The sequence below is a fragment of the Solanum dulcamara genome, chromosome 11, assembly GCF_947179165.1.
Source record: "Solanum dulcamara chromosome 11, daSolDulc1.2, whole genome shotgun sequence".
Classification (NCBI taxonomy): domain Eukaryota; kingdom Viridiplantae; phylum Streptophyta; class Magnoliopsida; order Solanales; family Solanaceae; genus Solanum; species Solanum dulcamara.
In genome coordinates, this window is record NC_077247.1 from 40,084,943 (window position 1) to 40,110,090 (window position 25,148).

General features: G+C 33.3%; 2 protein-coding genes and 1 pseudogene across 4 annotated transcripts; 1 reads left to right on the forward strand and 2 right to left on the reverse strand.

The window, feature by feature from the left end:
- Positions 1-7,324: 7,324 nt before the first annotated feature.
- Positions 7,325-11,536, reverse strand: LOC129874837 (uncharacterized). 2 transcript variants are annotated; one of them, XM_055950210.1, is made up of 10 exons: positions 11,327-11,536; positions 10,875-11,004; positions 9,862-10,000; positions 9,563-9,775; positions 9,340-9,478; positions 8,548-8,698; positions 8,332-8,441; positions 8,154-8,251; positions 7,950-8,019; positions 7,325-7,658 (listed from the first exon to the last, which is right to left on the reverse strand). In XM_055950210.1, exons 1-10 carry the CDS (start codon positions 11,417-11,419, stop codon positions 7,569-7,571), a joined length of 1,233 nt encoding a protein of 410 aa, XP_055806185.1. In that variant the 5' UTR covers positions 11,420-11,536; the 3' UTR covers positions 7,325-7,568. The 2 variants fall into 2 exon arrangements, with proteins under 2 accessions (XP_055806185.1, XP_055806186.1); XM_055950211.1 differs by having other exon boundaries at positions 10,875-10,997; positions 11,327-11,534.
- Positions 11,537-16,937: 5,401 nt separating this feature from the next.
- LOC129873910 (uncharacterized) lies at positions 16,938-23,816 on the forward strand. 2 transcript variants are annotated; one of them, XM_055949099.1, is made up of 7 exons: positions 16,938-17,092; positions 19,335-20,135; positions 20,251-20,332; positions 20,472-20,538; positions 21,359-21,544; positions 21,656-21,716; positions 23,224-23,816. In XM_055949099.1, exons 2-7 carry the CDS (start codon positions 19,376-19,378, stop codon positions 23,424-23,426), a joined length of 1,359 nt encoding a protein of 452 aa, XP_055805074.1. In that variant the 5' UTR covers positions 16,938-17,092; positions 19,335-19,375; the 3' UTR covers positions 23,427-23,816. The 2 variants fall into 2 exon arrangements, with proteins under 2 accessions (XP_055805074.1, XP_055805075.1); XM_055949100.1 differs by having other exon boundaries at positions 19,346-20,135.
- Positions 23,817-24,265: 449 nt separating this feature from the next.
- On the reverse strand, positions 24,266-24,427 carry LOC129875349 (U2 spliceosomal RNA; annotated as a pseudogene).
- Between the last annotated feature and the right edge of the window lie 721 nt (positions 24,428-25,148).

Consider the following 25,148-nt stretch of genomic DNA (forward strand, 5'->3'; position numbering starts at 1 on the left):
TATATCCCTCCTATTGTACTTTCGGTTCAAATATACCCCTCTTATTATACTTTGGTACAAATTCGCTCTTAATTTCAATGAAATAACACTTGAAAAGCTCAAAATTAAATAATTCATTCTCAATTTTAAATATCCGATTTTTGGGGGGAATAAATAAAATTTTCAAGTACTAATTTGAGTTTTTTTTCTTAGAAATGACAATACAAAATGCATTGCATAATTTTAAGTACTAATACATGAAATTTCTAAATACTAATTTGAGTCTTCTTTTTCTCACAAAATGATAAGACAAAAAATGTTGCATTTTCCTCGATCCGGACTTACTACCGCTATCGATCCGGCTTTGCTTGCGCGTTTTGCACTTCTGATTGGTTCCAACCATCTCCAATCTTAATGAATGGACATTTTTTGTCTTATCATTCTGTAAGAAAAAAAAGACTCAAATTAGTATTTAGAAATTTCATGTATTAGTATTGTATCATCATTTCTAAGAAAAAAACTCAAATTAGTACTTGAAAATTTTATTTATTCCTAAAAAAATAGATATTTTAAATTGTGAATGAGTTATTTAATTTTGAGCTTTTCAAGTGTTCTTTCGTTAAAATTAAGGGCGGATTTATACCAAAGTATGATGAGAGGAGTATATTTGAACCGAAAGTATAACAAGAGGGTATATTTAGCCCTAAAGTATAATGAGGGGTACATTCAAACTAGTGTCAATAGTACAAGGATATTTTTGACCATTTTCCGTAAAGTAAACTCCCCTTGTCCTGTTTTATTTACTTAATATTAATTTTGCAGACTACTTAATAAGTAATAATATTATTTTTTAAATATAATAATTTCATTGTTCTAGAAAATGATTATAGTTAGAAATTAAACGATAAATTATTTCTTAATTTTTTAAATTAAATAAATAAAAAATAAATATTTATTTTAAAATAATGAATAATAAAAATGAACGAAAAGAGTATAATTTTAGAAAATCATTGTGCAAGAAAAGTTCATTTTATCTTTTCTTTCGGTAAGGCAAAAGAATATTCCCATCCTTCAAGTATGTGTTCTTCACCCACATAAAAATATATATTTTTATGAGAAATAATTTATTTTCTAATATTTAGCAATGGAGTAAATTATATATTTCAAAAACATTTATATATAATTTATTTATAAGGATAGAGATCAAGGTGAGGAGTGGGAAGAAGACAATTAGTTATTGAACTTATTTTCTCTATTTTTACCATAAATATTTTCCTTGAATTTTTAAAAAATTAGTTAAATATTCTCAGTGCCAAATACTTGGTTATTCCCATTTTATGCTTAGACGAAGTGCATCAATTTATTATCTCTTTATTTATATAAATCTTGATTTTTCTCGAAATAAAAAGACACGAAGTTGCATATTTTTTGTATTATCTTTTGCATAGTTTTTAAATTTTTACATTTTTCATAACTTTTAAATATGTAAACATTTTTCTAGAGACTATTTTTTATATTAATACTCACTCCGTTAAACAATGCGTGTTCACTATTGACTTTGAACAATTCTGAAGAAACTATAAATAGAAGAGTAATTTTATCATTACACCTTTTAAATATAATAAATACTATATCTTTAAAAATATAATAGAGAAATGACTATTAACTAATGATAAGGACAAATTAAAAACTAAATTAAAATTATCTCTTGATTTCATAAATTGATAATTATCTTTCGATTTTACCAAAAATTATCAACCCTGTCCATGGTTTAACGGGCCACCACAAAGGAAGCCCATTAATTGTTTGGACTTAATGGGTAGATAGCGGCCCATGACATCTGAGACAATGATTGTAAAAGGAAATGAAGGAAAAATTATTTAAATACACAACTTATTTTATCATATTTTTTAAAATTTCTATTCTTTTCTATTGTTTGATACATCACTGTACGTGATGCATCAGTTGGATACATCACTTTACGTGATGTATGGGAAGTCGGATACATCACTTTATGTGATGTATCGATTGGATACATCACGTGTATCAGGTACGTCATATAAATGTCGGATACATCACCTTACGTGATTATCAAGACGTACGTGATGTATCCGAAAGTGACTAAAAAGAAGAAATTTCGGGTAATTTTTAAAAGAGTAGGGATAGAGTGTAATTGAGAAAAATCACTATGGGATTTAGGTAAAATTTAAAAAATGAAGGACTAGTTTCAAATATATAGTTAAAAATCATGGAAAATATACATTGATTATACAATATAACTTGTCAAAATTCATAGAAAGTATACACTAATTATACTATATAGCTTACCTATACATGAGCTATATTATGATACACTCAAAAATTTAAAATATAAATTAACTATACATGAAATATACACTAACTATACATGAAGTATACACTGACTATTCAATTTCGATCAACTCAAAATCACTTCTAAATAGTTCCAAATTTTAGATATGAAATTATCTCAACGTTTCGAGTCTTTTGATATATAATTAGTTTGAAACAATTTATATTTTTGGTACATCAATTTTTTTTTAAAAAAGATAAGAAGCAGACAATGATGACGAAGAAGAAGAAGGAGGCAGAGGAGGAAGGAAGAAAAATGGGGAAAAAGTCATTAATGGCAAAATTGAAAAGAAGAAAAAGCGCGGTCTGGTCAATGTTCAATTCAGTTATTATTTTTTTCAGAATAAAGTGACCAACGGGCCCTTTTTTATAATTCCCCCCCCCCCTCCAAAAAAAAAAATGGCCAAAATGTTTTTTCGCTATATGGCTGAGTATGCAGATAATCTCTTAAATCTGTCAATAATTTTTATTTACATTTGAACTATAATATATTTTGACGTAGCACTTAAACACATAATAAATTATTCTGTTAGATAATTTCTACTCAATTTTTTTGGAAAAATTGTTGCACGTGTTTTCAAGCATTAAATTAATCACATAAATTATATATGTCACATTCTTTAATTATACATGTAGCTTCAATAAGCCATAAAATTTCCACGTATATTTCAATTAACGTTGATGTGCACAATTAAAAAGATGAGGTTATTTTATGTGATTAACTTATCTATTAAATGAATGCTTGAGGACACGTCCAAAAACTGTTCTAAAATATGAGTCCAATAAAAATCGTGTATCATGTGCTCAGTTGCTCAATTAAAACATAACATAATTGAAATGTCTAATTAAAATTTACTAACAAGTTTAAATAGCTATCAATGCATTTAGCTTAATTATATATTTGGAGAAATTATGTCCTCCGTTTACTTTTTTGACATAAAATTATCCTTGACAATGAAGCAAATATGTCCTTCAGATATTGAAAATAGAGCAATTATATTCTTCGTTTGCTTTTTGTCACAATAATGCACTTTCATTAGCCAAGCAAAGCATATATGTTCTCTTCACTAATTAACGTTCAATATTTTTTTGTATGCTCCAAATCAATATTAGCCATATATAGCTGCATAATGAAGAACATAGGTTATATTTGGAAGACACAACCCAACACAGGTTCTAATTTTGAATCCTTAAATCTTGTTTTTTCGTCCAATATTAGCACTAGGGTAGTAGCTAGAGCGTATCGTTTTGTAGGCACACTGATTTCAAATATTTTTCATTTTATTTGAAATTTGTTGAGTTGGTGTTGAAGATTGATTTGTTTTATTATAATTTTGGCAAAAAATATTTGAAATACTTTTCATACATGAATGTAATTAAATACGAACTTTCAAAGTGAAAAATGTGTTACAAAACAGATTATTGGTTGTTTTCCAATTTTGAAGCATTACTTCAAGTTGAATTTGAAATTTTCATGGCCAATACTCTGAGTTACAAATAGAGTGGAAAACTATTTCAAAAAAAGAAAGAAAGAATAATTCTCATGGTCGAATAGGTCTTTAAATTTCAAATATGATAGTATATCTGTGTTAACTCTTAATTTTTCTTGCCTTCTTGTTTTTATATACTTTTGAATTACTTTCTGACAAATGGGGACAGGTCTAATAATCCGTATATGAGTTTGGTCGAATCTAATAAGTTTTGTTCAAACAATATCTTTGTGTTAATAAATTCACTAAATATGTACAAATACATACTTTAGAACCTAGTTACTGTCACTTAAAATCGTCATTGTAAAATTCAGAATCCATAAAATTGAAATTCTAATTTTGCTTATACGCACGGGCAATAATTCTCGTGTTTTTACTTCATTTTCATTGCCTTTTTTCTTTGTTCTCGAAACGATTTTATACTATTCTATATTACATTAAAGTCCATATGAAAGAATACTGCCCGAATAAGATTTTTGTGGTCTCTATTAACTTAGCCAATACGATCTTAGTTGTTATCTTTTGCCTTTAATTGTGAAAGCTCACTAAACTCCATGTTACATCATTGTTACAGTGTACCACATTAATTAAAAAGAACCAAGTGTATTACTTTTATATAATTTTGAATAATTCTCGACAGATGAATTATATATTTTGAATTAGAGTTATAGTTAATGTCAATTTGTTTAACACTTGAAAAAAGACAGAAGGACCTACTTTATTTAGTTTTTAAAAGAGGACATAGACTATATTCTTTTAGACTAGCTCACTAGGAAGGGAGAAGTACTCAAAAGAGACCAAGGATAAAATTAGAGAAGGGGAACTGAAGAGAGAAAGAAACAAATACTCCATTCTTCGTTTCAATTTATATGACATCTGTCAGATCTTAAAATTCAAACAAGTCATTTTTTAGCATAATTTTTTCAATATGCAACATAATTTGGGACAAAGGAAAGATTAGAAAAAAAAATGACCATATCAAAATCTTGCCATTTTGGAAGTGTACATACATTTACATAGCTTTAATTTATTTTGTAATCATCCAAGTACATCAGAAATCAAGAAAGTGGCTGTAGTTTAGTCCCAGCAGCCACACCACACACTTTTCTTTTTTGGCCACTATAAGAAAAGGTAAAAGAGAAAAAAAACTGGTAACAGAAATCAACAATATTTCACTTAAACTTCATTGGTGAATACTCTTGAGCATATATACACCAACGAATCAAATGTGGCTTCGGTCGCATCTATCGTATTTTTTACATTGCCGTCCCACAGACTTCTTTTCCCCTATGCAATTCCCGTAGATCTCCTCGTGGCAGATCGGTGGCGGCTGAAGACTATTGTAAGGGAAGTTATTTCCACGAGTTGCAAGACTAACCTGCCAATTAATACCATCCATTTCTCCGGTGCCGTTCCACAGCCTATCAACGTTCACCGAAGAAGCAGAGAGCAAAATCCCCGCTGTCATCACCACGGACAGGCAAAACAAAGTGCAGCTCCTCATCTTACAAATCTCACACTATTATTGCCTTTTTCCTATGGCTGTGAGTCATGAATATTATCAAGGTCTTCACAAAGGGGTCTTTTTTGTATTGTTGGGGGAGGGGTCCCACCTAATAATGCATTATTAGTGGAGAAGATACAAACTTTCTACCGGTTCATCCTTTTTGTCCCTTTTTGCGTTTTATATAACTAGTAGTCAAGTAGTGTTTCAAAATGTATTTATCGCGTTAATTAATAATAAATATATAAAAATAAATTATTATATTTATATTATATTATTAAGTATAAAATTTTATAGGTATTTGTTATGAATATTTTCATTCAGAAGATATGAGATGTCAATCTTCTCAATGTTGATGAATGAGCAGATCGACGTCTAAGCAAAATCGTAGCCACTATAACAACTTAGTGTTGAGTTTAATTGATAGGTTGAATGGAAATGAAGGAAAAATAAGTGGAGGAAAAAATGATTTGTTCTCTCTTGTTTTATGAAATAAGCATTTGTCTCACATAGGTGGTGGAAAGAAAAAGTTTCCTACTTAAAAGTAGAAGCACACCTTCATGTTGCTAAAGGGTCAAAAAGAGGGTCTCCTCTCTTACATAATTTTTCCAGACACTGTTCTTATTTTGAGTTTCTGTTCTGATTCTGTCTTTTATTTTAGAATTTATTGTTGTTGTTTCATCATTTGTTTTCAATACAGTTTACTAATACTTAGAAGCACATATAATATTTGCAACAACAACAATAACATACGTATATGTATAACTTATACATAATTTACTGTTGGTATTTTTGTGGAATAGAAGGTTGTTTTCGATTGATAATAATCAAATGAAAGGATTACCGGGAAAAAAAACTTACCAAAATTCATACGTGTTTGAGTTGAGTATATGCTGCAAAAACAAAAGCAATAAATTAGATTTGGTCTACACAAAAACAAGAACCCTTGATTATTATATCATGAAATCAGAGAGAAAAATAATAATTTTTCAATTGCGGTTTAAAAAATTTACATGAAATTTTATAAGTAAGTTTGACATGGGCTGAAACTAAATCTACCTCAGTTTTACTATCCTAGCCAAGTCAAAATTCCTAAACAAAGAAGAAGTTGAAGAATTCTAAACCTAAATGACAATTCAAGAAGATATAAATATTTATCATGAGATATAAATTAAAATTTCTTACATTTTCTAAATAAAAAAAGAAAGATTTAAATGTTAGGACTATTAATATAGTTTAAAAAGATATAAGAAGTATAATTTTAATCAATTTTTAAGTACTAAATATTAGGAGTAGAAAATTATTGCCATTTTAAAAGATTTTTTTGGCTATATTTGTTTTGACGTTCTTCTTTTTTTTTAACCTTTTTTTGCTGGCCTATTCTTTTGTACCTTTGCGGCAATTTAAAAAAAAAATCTTTATTACCTATTATTTTGGAAAAATTTTGACTGTTTCTTTTTTAAATCTAAATCTATTTTAGTTGGAAAAAAATTCTTTGTATAGAAATTTAACCATGATAAGAAAATCTTTTTTATTTAATTATATGCTCCTTCTAGCAACTTAGATGAGATAATCACATATTTCAATATTGAAAACATATAAAAGTTACAAATTCAAGTTTCAATTCCACTTCTTATCAAAATAAATTAGCATGTGAAAAGACGCAAGTAATAAAAATATAATCAACTAAATAAAAGTAGTTCTCCTTGACAACTGAGATGGTCCACACTTCAACTATTACTGTGACATAGTTCATTTGAAAAGTCTGCAAAGACTGCTAACAAGCAATGTCAATGCTGGTCCTACCCATCTCCAATTCTCCAAGTGAACCCAAAAGCAAGTCTGGCCAATAGCAAAACTAGACCACCTTCCTGATTTTAACAAGGTGAAAACGATAGGGGCGGCTTCATCTCCACAAATAAAATATAATATATTTCTTAGTTATGTTCCACCGATGCCTAAAAAATTGAACTGCTCGACATTGAAATAATGGAATCAACTGGAAATTATAATTGAACACTGTCATCTCATGAAATTACAACTGTAAACTTGCCAGGAAAAGAAAGCAAATACAGCTTTAACAAACTCAAAAGAAAATTTGGCGCAGCGAGAATAATGTCAAAATTTCTGCTTGAAAGAAATGGCTCTATATATGGGCACTAATTAATCCCGTCTCCAAAATTTTAAAGTAGATCATTTCCGCAAATAACTAACAAAAACAACCTTCAGCGGATCGCTAATCCTTGCATTGTTTGTGTGCTATCTTCAATTATCTTGTTAGCATGAATTTTACTAATAACCCCTGAAATATTTCCCTGCAAACAGTTTATACTCATCAACATTAATCATATACGGATAGCACAATAATCATTATAAATAAGAATGGGAGGTTAAGGACATCTAACAAGATGATGTAGGAGGCTAACAGAAATATGCTGCATCACTGTTTAAATCCCAATTAAAAAATTTCTTTTATTAACCCAAGGCATAGAAGAAATTTTTTAATTGTGTGTCTAGAGGCTCCAGCAGAGCAGCAGCAATAATTATGTCAACTAGCCACACCCGCTCTCAGAACCCAAATTGACTTTAAGAAGAATGTGACTTACTCTCCAGGTCACAAGCTTTGCTCGAAGCAATTGCCACTGATTTGGCCCAAATACACGCTCTGTACATCGGCTGCACAACATCCATACAAAGGAAAAGAAAAAAGTTGTGAATAACGAACAATAAAAGCTTAACTCACCAGAGGTAAATTCTACAACCAAAGCAGAGGCAGTGATTATAAAGGATGGCCACCATAAGAAGCACACCTAACAATTATTACTTGGTTCATTTGATCTATCTTGCAGATGAGTAACTTAGCTGAAATCGCCTTAACAACCCACGATTCCACATCAATATCATTAATCTGCAAAGAGCAAAAGACCAATGGAACGACCAAACTGTGGAGCACGAATACAAACTACAAGACAGAGACAATAAATGTACCTTCAATGTGTCTTTGATGATGGAATAAGGAATTTGACCGGTTTCCGTCATGCCAAGATCTACCAAGGTCAATAATCTCATTTTTTCTACACAATCTTCATGGAGAAGTCCTGCATATTAACTAGAAGAATAAGGCCAAGGACAGCATCTCAAAACTCAAAGGGTTCACCCATAAAATACACCAAAGCTCCATTTAGCAGAAAAGCAAGTACTAACCATAGGTTTTTAAAAATTCTAAATTTGACTTTTGGAAATTCAAGTAATCATCTAGCCTCCCAGTGAGAAAGATCTTCAGAAGCTGATATGCTAGAGCATATTTAGCATCTTTCTCCAATTGGACTATAGCAGGCATGTATAGCAAGCCACCCTGCCATATTAAAAGCCAAGAGTAAATATGGCAAGAAAGAACTGCAGATTTGGTACGTCACTCTCCTCAATTATTTCCTTGTTTATTAATTTTGATAGGTCTTAGATATGATCATGTTAGTGGACTACTCCATAACATTGTTCGCCAAGAACTTTGATACAGGCTTTTATTAGCTCCTAATAGCTGAGACTTAGCAAAATTCAAAGTAATTTACCCAGAATAGTAAAAATCAAACCACATCATGTATGATGTTGGTTGCTTAGATCCAGATAGTGCTACCTAGTATATCACTCAGATCAACAGTGACGAGGGAGACAATCATGCCGTACAATACTAGAGCCTATTTTCTTTTTGGATAACCGTAGTGTCCGGGGCCAGCTCTTATGCACTTCGACTAATTCCACAAGATACATATCACATCCCAAATACAAGAGTCTATATTGATGCACCTAAATCATTACATGCTAGCAATAGAATGTATCCAATGCACCAAAAAATACAAGATACCAACATAGCATGGGAAAAGAAAGCATTGAGCAATTCGGAATCTAAAATAAAGACAGCAGATAGTTTATATTAGAAAAGGGTCTCCTTTCTACCCAAGCAATTCAACTTCAGAATTCTGTTGAACATAGATATACCTGAAACATGTCAGGTGCCTTGACAAAGGCAATAATTGCGTGGAGAGCTTCTTCCTTTGCCTCATTCATGGCCTGAGCATCTTCATCCGAGAAAGTTTCCAAATACTTTATAAGAAACTTGAAAGACTCTTTTGCAGAGCTGCAAATACGAATAGGAGTCAGAGAAGAATACGAAAATTGTAAGTGCAGGTTGCCCCAGAAAATAAAAGTCCTTCACTATTACCTCTTGGTTTCCTTCAGAATGTTTGAGATCTTAAGGAAGAGCTCCCGCTGATCTTTGACTCCACGATTCCACTCTTTCAAGAAGCTATCTATCTTTTTGAAAGATGGCAAGATATGTTCAGCGACCTTTCCATTTATGGCCAAATTAAGGGCCTTCATGTACACAAAGAAACGGCTATAAGGATTCTCCAACAGGTTGTAGAGATTGAACAAGCTGAAAAGAGAGGAGGAACAAAACCCAATGTGACACCAGAAACATAAACTCCCAGTATTAAAGTGATTAATTTCAAGACATGATACATTTTTAAGCGCAATGCAGGCTTATCACTTGGTAGTTGAGAGAGTTTAGTGGATATGAGCTCTGCCATCTCATGTACTTGGTCCAAACTCTCAGGTTTCTTGACAAGGTTGCAGATTATTGTGAAAATGCACTCGAGATCTGAGGTAGAAACCAATTAAAGCAGATTACATAACTCAGAAAACAAACAAAATGCAGAAAACCTAACATGTGAAAGGATGGTTTCAATGTGCCAGACAATCAGAGATTGCTTCACATTGATGAAGAAAGAAGAGCTGCCTCTAAACCATTTGCTTAAAAATAGAAGTCAATAGAAATAGTTGCTTCTCGTGGGTTCTATCCATCACATTCTCCCGTATGTGCTAGATAATAACTAATTTGACTCAAGAATTTATTAAAATATCATGCACACTTGTCTTCTAGAAATTTATGTATAATTATATGAAGAAATTTCTGGATTATATATTTTGTTGTTCTTAGTGACAATGGTGTTGGGCGAGCTTGTCTGCACATTGACTAATCCAACTGCAGCTTGTTACATCACACAAGCACGCGTATCGTGTAAAGGCACCCACTAAGATTGGAATAAATAGGCTCACACTGAGTGAAGTAGCGGAGATTTTCGCTTCGGATCTCCAGGCTGTTACTCCTAAGCCATAACCAGGGGCGGACCCACGTGCAAGTGAGGGGGTTCATCCGAACCCCCTTCGTTAAAAAATTACACTGTATATATAAGATAAATTTTTTAATTTATGTGTATATATTTAACATTGAACCCCCTGAGCATAAGCCAAAGGACTAGCTCAGTGGCAAATGAGGTTCAATATTTCGCCTTAGTTTGTCTCAGCTCGCGGCTTCGAATCCTAATAAGCACATTTTTTTATCTGATTTGCGTGTTTAATTTTTTTTGAACCCTCTTCATAAAATTCCTGGTTCCGCCACTGGCCATAACCACTCAGCCATTCCCTTGGAGTCTATTCTGGATCATATCAATCAACTGAAATGTGAATTTTACCTTTCTCGGAAGCTTTAGAAAATATCAAATCCGCAGAAGTGACCATCAATGAAGCCAAATCTAGCCATCTTCCTTTAATTATGCATTCCTGTGTCTCGGCGCACAGCCTATTCACATGAGGCTCTGCAACCTAAGGACATGTTAAATCCATTCAGAACAAATACAAATACTACAGCCACAGTATTACAGTCTAAAATTAACTCACAGAATCTGTCCTTAAGAAATTCCATACAGCAATTTACTAAACTACCCGCATTTCAAATCCAGATAGTTTAAAACGCCAGTTTTTTTGAAATAGGTAATAAAACTAGATTACACAGCGTGATTAGTTAAAAGAGAATCCTGTCAAAGCTAAATAATTTGTAAACATGCAATAAATAGGTAAATAAAAATCGACGCATACACACACAGAGTTCGAGTAGTAGATGATTGTCGAGCAGGATATAAATTACCTCTTGGCCAGCGTCAGCCCATGACATCTGAGCGGTGAACAGAACGACGGAAAGCGACGGATCTTCCTCCGAAGTCGGAACGACGGTGGTCATTTTCCCTCTGGGTTTCCGTCGATAGCAAATTCGAAACTCCGAGAAAGTGAACGAGGAAGGGAGATGCCGCGGGGGTGGGGGAGTAAACCCTGGCTTGATGAAGTGGACTGCAGTGAGATAGAGGGGTATTCACGTGTTAATTTTGATTTATTATTCCAGCAGATATGTCTTTTGTTAATATTTTTAGGTCATATTATTTCACTAAACTTAATTGACTCGTTTATATTTGAATATACATTTAAACATTAAAATACACATTAAAGTTTAAATGTTAAATATGAATATATTTGAATACAATATAATTAAGATTATTCATTTTTCTCAACAGCTAAATGAATAAAAAATGTTTGCATTAGAAAATTAATCAACAAAATATTTATAAAATTATACAATGATTGGCAATAGTAATGACTATTATAATTGTGGATTATGATTTGAGATAATATTTACTAATAATCGAGTGTGTGATAGCTAATGATGATCATAGTGGTTAGTGATAGAAGTTGATGGAGATTGATTATTATTATAAATGATAGTAATAATTAACAATACTGATAAATAATAATAGTGATTAGCAAAATATAACGAATTTTAAAAGAAATCATGTTGGTGAATTTGTGATCCGCAATTCACAAATGTGATTGCATCTCATTGCAACTTCTCAATAGAAGCTTGGTAAGAGATTGATAATTTGCGGTGGATGATGCGGCCGTATGTTCCGACGCATTACTTAGACATAATGTTTATTAAAATTAATGGTTTGTGGTGCGATATGAGGTTTGCATGAGCGCATGGGGTCGCATTACTGATAATTTAACCGCATGAATTCATTGGGTATGCTATTGTTGTTGTTTTTCAAATGATGTATAGTCCAATCCTTAGTCTGAAGGTACGAAGTGTTACATCCAAAACGTAAGTTGAGAGAAATGAGATCGGTAATAGAATTATGCCTTAGGGCAAAGTTCTCTAAAAAAGTTTTGCCCTGCTAATCAGATAATAAAAATTGTATGCACGCGACAAGCACTATATGAGATGTTTAGCTTTGCGAAATTAGGTCATAGTTAAAAGTACTTTGACTCATAATTTTTTTATTACATGAGCAATAGGAATAAAAATTGAACATCAAAGGACAACAAACAAAGGGAAAACTACACAACATAGCAGACATGTGTTGTGTATTTAGGTATATAGCTAGTTATAAGAAAAATTATCATTCGCCACTATATTATTTAATTTGTAGCAAATTCATTGTTTATGTGCAATATATGTATAATACGACGAAACTCTTGCTATCTCAATTTCACTTTATTTCTTCCATTTCGTTTCTATCTCCTTTATACTAAAATCAATTCAAAACGTGTATTTTCTTTACAAATCGAACCTCGTTCTTAATGTAAATCTCCAACAAATTCAGAATCCGCTCTGATCGGGTAACTTCCTTTGGGGTTTGTACTTTTTGAGTTAATTTTGTTATTTATTAGTTTCGTATTTGTATTTTTTTGGTATTAATTCCTATTTATTTTGTATTTGGGTCAATCAATTTTTTTCAATTCGGATTTAGCAAAAGGAACTCCTAAAACTCATATTTTATTATTATTATTATTATTATTATTATTATTATTATTATTATTATTATTATTATTATTTATTAATTAATTTATTTATTTATTTTACATTTGTATCATTTAATTTCTCTAATTTCAATTAGAGTTAACTAAAAGGAACACATCGATTTTTGTACAAAGAATAAAGTGTAGCTGAAGATTTGAAGTAACAACAACAATAACATATCCAATAAAATTCCACAAGTAGGATTTGAGGAGGGTATGATGTACGCAAATCTTACCACTACCTCATGGAGATAAAGAGACAGTTTCCAAAAGACCCTTTGCTCAAAAGTCGCAAACTCAAGTAAGAGAGAAAAATAATATATATAGGTAACAAAAAAATTGTGTGTTTTTTGGTGCTCGTATATAATGCCGCTAAAAGATTTTGGTATTTATCCTCTATTTCTCTTTTATTGTATTCACTGTATTTATATTTTATCTCAAGTTTCAATATATATTTGTATTCATACTATTATTCTATTGACTAACATGCTTTGTGGTGCAGTGGTGGATTGTTTCATTCTTAATCAGATGTCTCGAATTTGAGTCTGGGAGATGGAGAAAATTATGTTGGGAGCGCCACCACTGAATGGGCTTGCAGTGCGCGATTTGAATTTAGTCAGTGCTTCAATGTGGACTCCGCACACCAAGTGGAAAATCAAAAAAAATCTATTGAATGAGCTATTTCCATCTGGTGGCTCTAGTGGATCCTGTGGTCCAGTGGGTGGCAAGGTTGTTGGTTGGTAGGGGGGTGGTCATTCTCTGGATTATCCTTTTTCTAATTGGCTTGGTTAATGTGTTATACTTTTGTTATGAACTTTTATTTATTTGATAAGATTGTATAAATAATTGAAGAATTTTGATAGTATTCACAACTTATGATTTATTTTATGTTTATAGCAAAAAATACAACTTAAAATTCAAATCGCATATTTGCGTTCTTAATATATTGTACTTGATTGAAATGATCCTTAATATATAACAAGTCACGCTTCACAAATCACTCAAATGAACACCTTTTTGAGGATAGTAAATTTTGTTAGAGAAAGGAGAGACAAATGTGTTAGATTTCACATAGTTTTGTCTTTGGAGCTAACAAAGAAGAAAATAATGTTAGATTTTCTTAGCCACATGGGGCCTACAATTAAAATTAATTTTTTTATTTAAATTTGTTAGTTTTAGGATAAAAGATCAAAATGAAAATATTTTGTTATACATTAAGGCCCATATGCCACGACCCAACCCTGTAGGCCGTGACGTGTGTCCGAACTGGGCACTCGCGTATATCCCTGCTATCTGTAAGTAAATATGTCCCCTATTTACGTTATAGCATATCAACAGGCAGGATAACATATAAGCCGGCGAGGCTTATCATAGGCACCACTGTACATACGTGCATATACAAACCATACACAAACCACATACATGTCCACAGACCTCTAAGAGTAAGAACAGTAACATATGGCGGGACAGGGCCCCCGCCGTACCCGTGAAAAAATAAATATATATATCGAGGGTTAATACCAAAACTAGGCTCCGACACAATAGAGCGCTTCTGAAATGCTGAGTGGAATTTCTACGCTGACGGATCCCCAAAGTGTGTATCTGTATCTGCGGGCATGAATGCAACCCCCTCGAGAAAGGGAGGGTCAGTACGACATATGTACTGAGTATGTAAAGCATAGACATCATAAGGAAATTACAATTGGCGTAGGGATGCAGGGGGCAAGTATAACATTTAACCATTTACTGTACTCGCATCGTATAAAAAAAAGTCATACATATTACCATCACGTACTGTGCCCGGCCCATTTTGGGGACTCGGTGTACCATCTACATCATTCTGTCATCATATTCACATATATATTATTAGCGCTGTGGAACGTACAGCCCGATCCGTGTATATAGTAATCAGGTTTGGTTTCCCCCCTTTAGATGTTTTGAAATTTATTGATAATTGTCATAAAGAGTTTGATGAGTTGAGGAAGTTTGATAATGTGATATTTGGGTTGTTGATGGATAAGTATAGGGAGAAAGGGTACTTGTTTGAAGCTACTACTGTTGTTTTTGCTCATACTAAAGAACTTGATTGTGTTCCTAGTTTGTTGTATTGTAATCGTTTGTTGACGGATTTGTTGAAAGGTAGTAACTTTAAATTGTTTTGGTGAGTTTGTGATGCAATGCGTGAAGCAAATGTTATGTTCAATGCCCTTATGTATACCAGTATGGTGGATGCTCATTGTAGTGAAGGGAATGTTAGTGATGCCAAGAAAGTATTTACTGAGATGAAAGAGATGGCATTTGTTCATATATGTTTGCCTAAAAGTTTTTGATGAAAGGGTGAAGTACCAAATACACTTCAACAATTATAAAGCCCTTAAACAGTTGGGCATTTGTATTTTGCACCAAATTTTTATATTTTGTATTCCTATGTATTTGTATTGAAAGATAAGTACCAAAATATGTATTTTGAATCTTTTGTATTTTATACCAATATGCATTTGTATTCATATGCTTTTGAATTAAATGGTAAGTATCAAATACATTCCGCATCAACAGTTAGAACTTCTGTGTTCACTTGTATTTGGATTCAACTATTAGATAATTCATATGCATTTTGTATTCAGATTTAAACCAATATAATATAATTGAAGAAGAACATAGTAAATCTAATGATTTTGCATTTTGTATTTGAATTTGCTCGGATCTTCGATTTTGAATTTGATTTTGTAACAGCCACTTAAAAGTTCAATTTGTAACATGAAGATTTTTAGGGAGTGCTTTAGCTAATTTATCGTAACAGAAAAGATTTGTTCCATGTTTTAAGCAAATTAGTTAATTTGTATTTGTATCTTTTTTATGAAAAACTTACCTAATATACCATATTTAGAAAATATTTACTATTTATAGTTATATATTTTTAATACATCTATATTGCATGTATAATTAACTTTTAATACATAATGCAATTGTTTTACCAAAATAAGCCTAATATGTTTTAAGATACTTATAATACAAATATATTGCATGTGAAATTACTTTTATACATAGTAAAATAGATCTATGCTAAATGCATAATTCGCTTTTAATACATGATGCAATTTTTTTTTATCAAAAACAAGTATAATACATTTTAATACATATATATTACATATCACTTTTAATACATAATACATTTGCTATAGATGATAAATATTTTCTAAATATGGTATATCTAGGTAACAAATAAAAAATATTTTTAAAAACAATAAATATTTTATAGAAGGAACTCAAAAAGGTAATTACCCCTCTCATTGAAAAATACAATAGATACAACGTTTAGGAAACCCAAAATTTAATTATGCATTATAAATATTGCAACTATAGCTAAGAATCCCTAATTAAGGCCTAATGTTAGCTGTTTCTAAAATTTTCCCAAAATTAAAAGTATGGATTACACAAATTCCATAGTGTTAAGAGTTAATTACATTCTATTCCTACTCTTTTTCAAATTATAAAAATTCCTTAAATTTAGTGGAGTTCGAATACAACCCAAAACGTCATGATACACCACGTAAAGTGATGTATCCTACCGATATATCGCGTAAAGTGATGTATCCAACACCCGATTCATCACGTAAAGTTATGTACCCGACTGATAAATCGCGAAAAGTGATGTATCCGAGAATATGAGAGAATAGAGATTTTTGTAATTTATTCAAATGATATTTTTTTTTTAGAGAATATGGTAAAATAAGTTGTTTATTTATGTAATTTTTCAAAATTAAAATCACCTCGAAACCAAAAACTTTATAAATATATTCCACTTTTTAAGTAGATTTCAAATATGGGCCTGAAAACATACCATTGACAAAGAGCCCAGAATCCCAGCCCAGATATTTTCTAGCAGTTAGGACTTGGGGCGCACGACAAATGGATATTCCTAACTTGGACCCAAAATTCCGAATCCAGCCCGCGAATTTAAAAAGACTACAGAGTCGATCGAATGACCACCACTTCCCATCGGCGGCGACCTTCCGCGATCTCCTTCTCCGACGAAATTTTTGCGATCTCCGACGAAATGTTTGTATGTTCCTCTGTTTTCTATGCTCTCTATCTATCTCAACCTTCTCTAGTCTTCCACATAAATGTTACCAACAAACCCTATTTTCTATTTTCACATGATTTGTAATCGTAGAATAGGAATTTTATGGTTTGAAATGCTTTCTGTCTGCTTCTGCTGTACTAAGAAAGTCTCAAAATTTGATCTTTGTAGTTCTTTGTTTTGCTTGCAAGTTAATTTGCATTCTTATTTGCTTTCGTGTGACAAACTTGTGGCCTTTTATTGATCCACTCTGAAGTATTACTACTCAATTTTATGAATGTTTGAATTTATACTTCTAACTTTATCCCATTTTGTGTCTATATATGACGTGTTTAAATTGTTGGTCTGGAACTTAAAAATCTGCAGTTTGGGTAAATTGGAAAGCAAGGTAAATGTTCCTCCAAAGCCTCAACTTCAAGACACAACAAAATTAGTCATCGAATAATCATGCCTCAATTCCATTTATGTCATAAATTATGGGAAATTATTAATTTAGACAATTCTGTAAAATTTAAAATTTAACCGGACAGAACTCTGTGATAGGGTAAAAAAGAGTAGTTTTGATTATTTTAATTGCCTACATTAAATGGCTAAGAATAGAAATCTGTCAAATCATTAGAAGTTTGCATATGTTGGAGAAGGGTAGAGAGTCAGGCCCATTATCTGCTTAGTTTCGAACCTTGCACCATTGACCTTGATTATAAAAAAAAATTAAAAGTTAGTAAATGTCCATTTAGTAAGACGGAAATAGACCTCAGACTTTACAATAAGAAAAGTTGCTTGTCCCATAACTAATATACCAGTATATGTATCACCTGGTTGAATATACTGGACTGATTCAGATATTAGGGCATTTAAAAGTAATGATTTCAATAACTTAAATTATATATGGTTGGTAATAATTCCCTATGTCCAAATTTTATGATACTCTTTCCATCTTGTGAGGTCCCTGAATGTATGCCATTCCATTGGCATACCATTGTCACAACCATCAAGTACTGAAATTCAAAAATATTATGTGATGTTTACTCCATCAACCTATTTTTTTTGACCAATACTTTAATATTTTTCCATTATCACTACAACAAAAACAACAATAACATACCCAGTGAAATCCCACAAGTGAGGTCTGGAGAGGGTAGAATGTACGCAGACCTTACCACTACCTCATGGAGGTAGAGAGATTGTTTTCGAAAGACCCTCAGTTCAAGTGCAACAAATCTCTATAGAAAGAAGGAGACAATGAAGAGAATGTAGCAAATAACAAGGAAATGGTGCAAAAGTCTACTAGAGAGGAGACAAAACAACAATAAAATCATGTGATAATCGAAACACCATAAAACATACTAGGATAGATTATTAAAAAACAATAACAAACAATGATAAAATTAAACAAACAATAACTACAATAATACAACTAATACCATCGCAAACACCAACCACCCTAAGCAAGACAACATTACACTACCTATTAACCTTCTACCCTAATACGTGCCTTCCACACTCCCCTATCTAGGCGTATATCCTTGGTAACTTGAAGTTGCGTCATATCCTGCCGTATCACTTCTCCCCAATACTTTTTCGGCCTACCTCTGCCTCTTCTCATGCTCTCTATAACCAACCTCTCGCACCTCTTCACGTGTCCACTGGCACTAATATAATAGATAGACAAGCCAGCCTTTTCATATTTAAGTGATCGAGATCAGTTTGTATTTAAGTGATCAAGATCAGATGATGTTCCCGACGGAGGCAAAAACACTAGGTGATTCTTCATCTGTCTAGGCCTCGGTGGAGTTACCCCGTACCCAGTGGAACTAGACAAGGTGCGTGGGCAAGCTAGTAAGGACACCACAGTTATTAAAAAAATAGATCAACTGATCTTAGATACCACTTAAATCTGGCTGATCAAAATGGGCGCTTAAGATAATAGTTCATGAAATTAGTGCACAAAGAGTTACAATTCCCTTTTTCTCAAGCTCAAGGTCAAATATATGCAGCCGTGCAGGGTTTACTGTTTGTTAATTTTCCATTCCAAAATTTACATCTCTCCTTTTTTTTTTAAATAATTGTTTTCTTCATAACTCGTGGTTTGTGGATCTGGATAATTTTTAAAATCTAATTAATCAATTGCTGTCATTGTTAATCCACCTTATGGATAGAACAGTGCTTGAGTTAAAGTTGGAGGTCCTTACATAACTGACAAACTCTGTCTTGTTGTTGTAAGTGATCCATCAGGTGCCCTCCTTTAAAGTTCTGCGTATCTAAATGGACGCACTTTCAACTGAAGATTCTATTATGAAGAGTACAGAATTGATATCCAAGAAGAAAAGAAAAAGGGCGAGGCAGAGGGCTAACAGAAAGGTAAGACAGCAAAGGTTGGGTCAAATGCTGAAAAATGTGGCGGCTCCTAAAAGTGAAGAAAGTTCCGTTGAAGATGCTGCTAATTTAGAGAATTATGAAGCTCAATTGCTTCCTCTAGGACATCTGGAAATACAAACAGAATCGACCACAACTCTTTTGGAAAAGAGTCCTGTTAAGAAAAAAAGAAGAAAGAAAAGAAGTGGGATGAAGGCGTTGAACAAAAAAGTTGACCTTTGTAGCATGGATCAGAACAATGTTCCCTCAAATCCAAGTATGCTGGATAGTAAGCATGGAGAAGTAGAAAATGGTCTACTCAATCCAAATATTTCCATTGAAGACGTGGCTAGTTTAGAGAGTTCTGATGCACAATTGCTTCCTCTAGGACATCTAGATATACAAACAGAAGCGACCACAACTCTTTTGGAAAAGAGTCCTGTTAAGAAAAAGAGAAGGAAGAAAAGAAGTGTGATGAAGGCGTTGAAAAATTCAGAGTTAATCATGCAAGTTCATTCAGCTCCTATAAGCCCAGGTGATTTCTGCATGACAAGGGGACTTCGTTTGAAGAGAAAACTTCTCATCCTTGATGTTAATGGGCTACTTGCTGATGTAGTCAATCCACCGCCAAAAGATTGTAAGCCCAACGCATGTTTCGCAAGACGGGCAAGTGAGAATGAATGATTTAGTTTTGATTTAATTGCTTAAATAACCTTTTGAGTTTCATTCACATGATAAAGAAACATATGGTTCTTATACAAAAATACTTGTCACTTTGTTTGCAGTATTTAAGAGACCCTACTGTAATGATTTTCTGAAATTTTGCTTTGAGAGATTTGACGTGGGCATCTGGTCTTCTAGATCCAAGTAATCCTTGATTTTGAATTGCTTCTTGAGTTTGTCACTTGGATCTTTTATGTTTACCCCAGTTAATGATTTAAGTTCCTTTAATGCATTTTATGGTTTAATTTTGCATAAACATTTAGTGGAATATATGTTTGTGCAGGAAGATCATTGTTAAAGTGGTTGATTATTTATTGGGAAACACGAAGAACAAGTTGTTATTTTGTTGGGTAAGCTTTCTTCCTTCCAAAAATAGTTCCATATCGCTCCTTCTAGTTGGACCCTTAAATTCGTCTTCCAGACAGCAGAAAAGTGACAAAAATAAAAGCAAAGAAAAAGGAGTATGACTCCCCATCATTATTTCTTTGCTTGGGGAAAGATTCAATTTCCTTTGTGGTCTTTTGGCTATGATCTACGCTGATGCTTAAGGAACTCTTGTGCTCTGCCTGATTGTCAGGTCTCTGATAGATCATTGTGATTTTACAATTCCTTCCCGAGCATGAGACTAATATTACCAAATGCATGAACACATGGGCTGTTTTTCCCCTTTTGGATTTAGGGTTTAGAATATATTACCAACTGCATGAACACATTGGTTGTTTTCGTCTCTTGGAATGTAAAGGGATGAAAAGTTATATTTGACTTCTTTCTTGTAACTATTCTGGCCCTAGTTCATTTATATTGTTTGTCTTTGCATTTTATCCGTTATGTTGCTTGACCATGCCCTTGAGGACTGCGAATTGTGATAGAAACCACCTTTGTTGTAAGGTGGGAGAGGAGGTAACTGGTGAATTTTTACCTCCTTGTGTTTCCCCACCAGAACTTTCTTAACCAAAGGGTAGTTCATTTTTTTCCTCTCTCTCAGCCCAACCATTAGTAAAATGGAAAGGAAAAGAAAAAGAATAATGAGCCAGCAGTCACAGCATGACACTTCTATGTGACCATTGATTTGTGGATGTGTGTGTGTTTATAGATAGTTTGGTTTTTCATTTATTGTTGGGCACTTCTCTCTTAGAGGAATAATCAGTTTCTATTTACTAAATATCGCAGGATATGTCGCATAGTACTCAGACAATGTTCAAGACACTTGAGAACAAGCATAAGCCCTTGGTTTGCAAGGAGCTGAGCAAGGTGTGGGACAGATATGATCCCAATCTACCCTGGGAAAGAGGTGATTATGATGAATCAAATACTTTACTATTGGATGATTCTCCTTACAAGGCCTTGCTAAATCCGGTAAGCTTTACACCACCCTCTTTTTGGTTCCAAGACTACCCCTAAAGGGGATTCTGACTTGGTATTTCTTTTCGTGATTGTAACTACATTATGCACGACCTTGTTCCTCAGGTGCACACTGCAATATTTCCTCATTCTTACAACTTCAAGGCCGAGAATGATAATTCACTAGGTGAGACCCTTTTGTCTGGTACATTTGTATACTATTGTTTCCCCTTCTTTTTTAAAAAAAATAAATTTTAAGCCATCACCCAAGTTGTGATCCTTGAGGTGTTGTGGGGAAGCGGGCTTGACACCTACCCTGTAAATTAATTGGCAAAAGAATACAAATAGAAAAAAAAAAAAAGAGGAAGGGGGGGGGGGGATATTTCTATGTACATGAGACTCTATACAGTCTTTGCTAAAAAGATGTAGTAAGGAGGAATTTTATACATCCTGTTCTTGCTAATCTATCGTACCCTGAATTCAGTGAGCTTACAAAAAATTTAGCTTTGTCATACCTCAGTCTAAACCTTGGGCGTTTGATCTTGTCTAACTGAAAAGGGCCCTTAATGTCTTTGTGTAGACTTTGGAAGGTATAGTAGTATGCTCTGCTTCCCATGATTGTGGCTCTCTTAGCAATAGGTCTGCCACAAGATTGGCTTCTCTAAAGCAGTGAGTTATTTGCACTTCAGCTTGGTCCAGAATCTGATTTGTGGAGTTTATAACCTGCTTCAACTTGAGTTTTTTTGAATTGCATGTTGTCAGCATGCTGGTCACTATTTCCGAGTCCAGTTCCAACCAAATATTGTTCTATACCTGCTTTACATACCAGTTGATCCCCTCCTTGGCTACAAAAGCTTCTGCAAAGTTGTTGCTGCTACATTGTAAAGAAAGAGATAAAGAAAGAGAGAAAGCCATAATTAGAGCACCATTATAGTTCCTAATTGCTCCTCCAATACCTGCTTTGCCTGTGGCCTGAAAGAAGCTACCATCTGTATTAATTTTAACACAGCCAGGACTTGGTTGACATAACAGCCTTCCAATTCACAGTTGCGACTTTTCCACTTCCTCACAGATTCTAGGCCAAGGCCAAGTTAACTTGTATTTGGGATAGGCGTTGTTCGTAGCTGCGTGAATGATCCAGTTGATCTGGATCGTCATATTGGTGAAATTCAACTTCTTGTCTCCAAATTTGATAGCACACCAATTCCTCCAAATCTCCCAACAAATTATAATTGGGGTAATCAGCAGCAATGTTGTTTTCCTTTTCATGTTTAATGTGGCCCCTTTTAGTGGTTATTAGAACTGATTCCGACCATCTGACTAGTGTGAACTGCAGTGGGCTTAGACACTCTTGCCGCTTGATTTCTTTCCTTGCTTAATGATGTTAGATGTGATGCATATGAGAAACATGCAAAGTTAGATTAACATACACGGACTATGCAAGCAGCAATCTGCTAGTGGTGATTGATTGACCCACTATTAAGCAGGGGCGGCTTAATGGAATATGTGGCAATTTTTTATTTTTCATATTTTGTTCTTTTCACTTCAAATAAAGGGGCATATTTTGCTTCCCACTCTTAAAGCTTCATGGACATTTTCTGCGCTTTTTGCGTTAAAAAATACTGATGATTATTGAATCAAGCTTTTCTTGGAAATTTCTAATTTATGTTGGTATAAAATGAACCATGTTATAGGCCCTGGAGGTGATTTGCGAATATATTTGGAAGAAATATTAAAAGCCGAACATGTACAGAAATATGTAGAGCAACATCCATTTGGTCAGCAGCCAATTGATCAGACAAGCTCAGACTGGAACTTCTACTCTGATGTTCTTTGTAGTCTGCTTGGTCCGCGGACAATTGATCTGACAAGCTCAGAAGAGTTATTAAAATCTTAAATTCTTGGTCTGCACTTGTATAAATTACATGTGATAGTGACTTGCTGCTAACATGTTGGGATGATCTCGTTTGTGGAGCTGAGATTGGTTTCACACTTTTGGGAATTTAAAGCAGATGACTGGTCTGAGCTGTGTAACAATCACCACCAATGTGGACTGCTGCAGCTAGAATTTTTTTGAGCTATAGGCGGTCTTATCCGTAAGAGGGTCTTCATTAATTGTTTCGACATGTTATCTTGCAACATTATCCAGTTAATGTTGTTGATTTATTTCCTCTCCCTCTTTATTTTTCTTGGGGAACATTGCTTTTTGTAGCCTAGACTATTGTTCCGCCTGTTGATTTTGTAGTATTATATGCTTATTCTCGTGATAATACTCTCCCTTTGTCTATATGTGGCAATGGTGATTTTGTAGCTTCGGATGGGAGAATGAATGCATTTTTTTTTTTGCAAGAAAATAAAGTTCTTGCTCATGTTACTGTAGCTAGTTTTATAGATTAGAAGCAGCTCTGATACAAGTTTCATGAAAGGAAATAGAGGCTAGCATAACCAGCAAACTCAGCTTTATACATTCTTACTCTATTATTCACATATATTCATAATCTGCGTGGAGGTTATCACTAGCATAACACAACTGCTAGCATCTGTCTTTAACTTCAAAAAGAAAGTGCATTTAGAACACTGGAAAGGCTTTAATGACTCAACTGATGCTATCTATGTTTGTAGCAACAGGTATTATCACCTACTTACAAAACTAGTGGTTATTGTTATAGTCAATGCTCCATGGACAAGAAGTAGAATTGAACACACAAAGTCACAAGAACATTTTGGATTTGAATTGTTGGGGATACCAAGCCTGGGTAGTAGTGCAAAGCCTAGGCGACACTCGAGAGCCCAGGTAGCAAGCTACCATAGTGAACTCTACCCCGAATCGACGATCCAAATATAGATATTAAACTGATAAAGAACAGATACGATCTTAGCAAAAGGCCGAGAAAAGTTTACTTTACAAAGTTCTCAGCCCAGGGCTTTATTTGCAGCTGGTTTTCGTACTTCCTAATGCGCCAGCGATGTGAGAAGTATTTTTTTTTCACTCCAACTAATTAGAATGAATATTTTCTTGAGCTTATACAAAAAATTAAAGATTTTGAAATTTACGTGAAACTACATAATAAATCATCTGATTTTGCAAATACCTTTTTACTAAATTAAAAAAAATAATCACATTACAAATGAAGTTGTCTCCGTGTGACTGTTAAACTATTAATATTTGCATTAGGTAGATTGTCTACGTTATACTCCAAAGGAGTACGATCCTTATCCGATATCTCAAACTCAAGTACTAGGCTACAAATAAATAGTGGCGGAGCCAGGAAATTTATTAAGGGGTGTCAAAATATAAAGTAAAAAAATAAATGATGCTAGCAAGGGTAGAGAACACACAACTTCAAGCAAATTTTGCAACTCCTTAACCACTACACTAAATCTTCAACTTGTGTTAAGAGGTGTCAATACTTATATATATATTTATTAAACCAAATTTTGACCTATATATACAGTGTAATTTTCCTACGAAGGGGTGTCGCTTGACAGGTAAGTAGCTCCGCCCATGGCTACAATTAATTTGACTAGACTCCATTTGGGGCCAGCCAATGGAATGTATGCAAGTGGTCCTGTTTCTTACATACACAGGTAAACAGAATATAAGATTTTCAAATTAAAT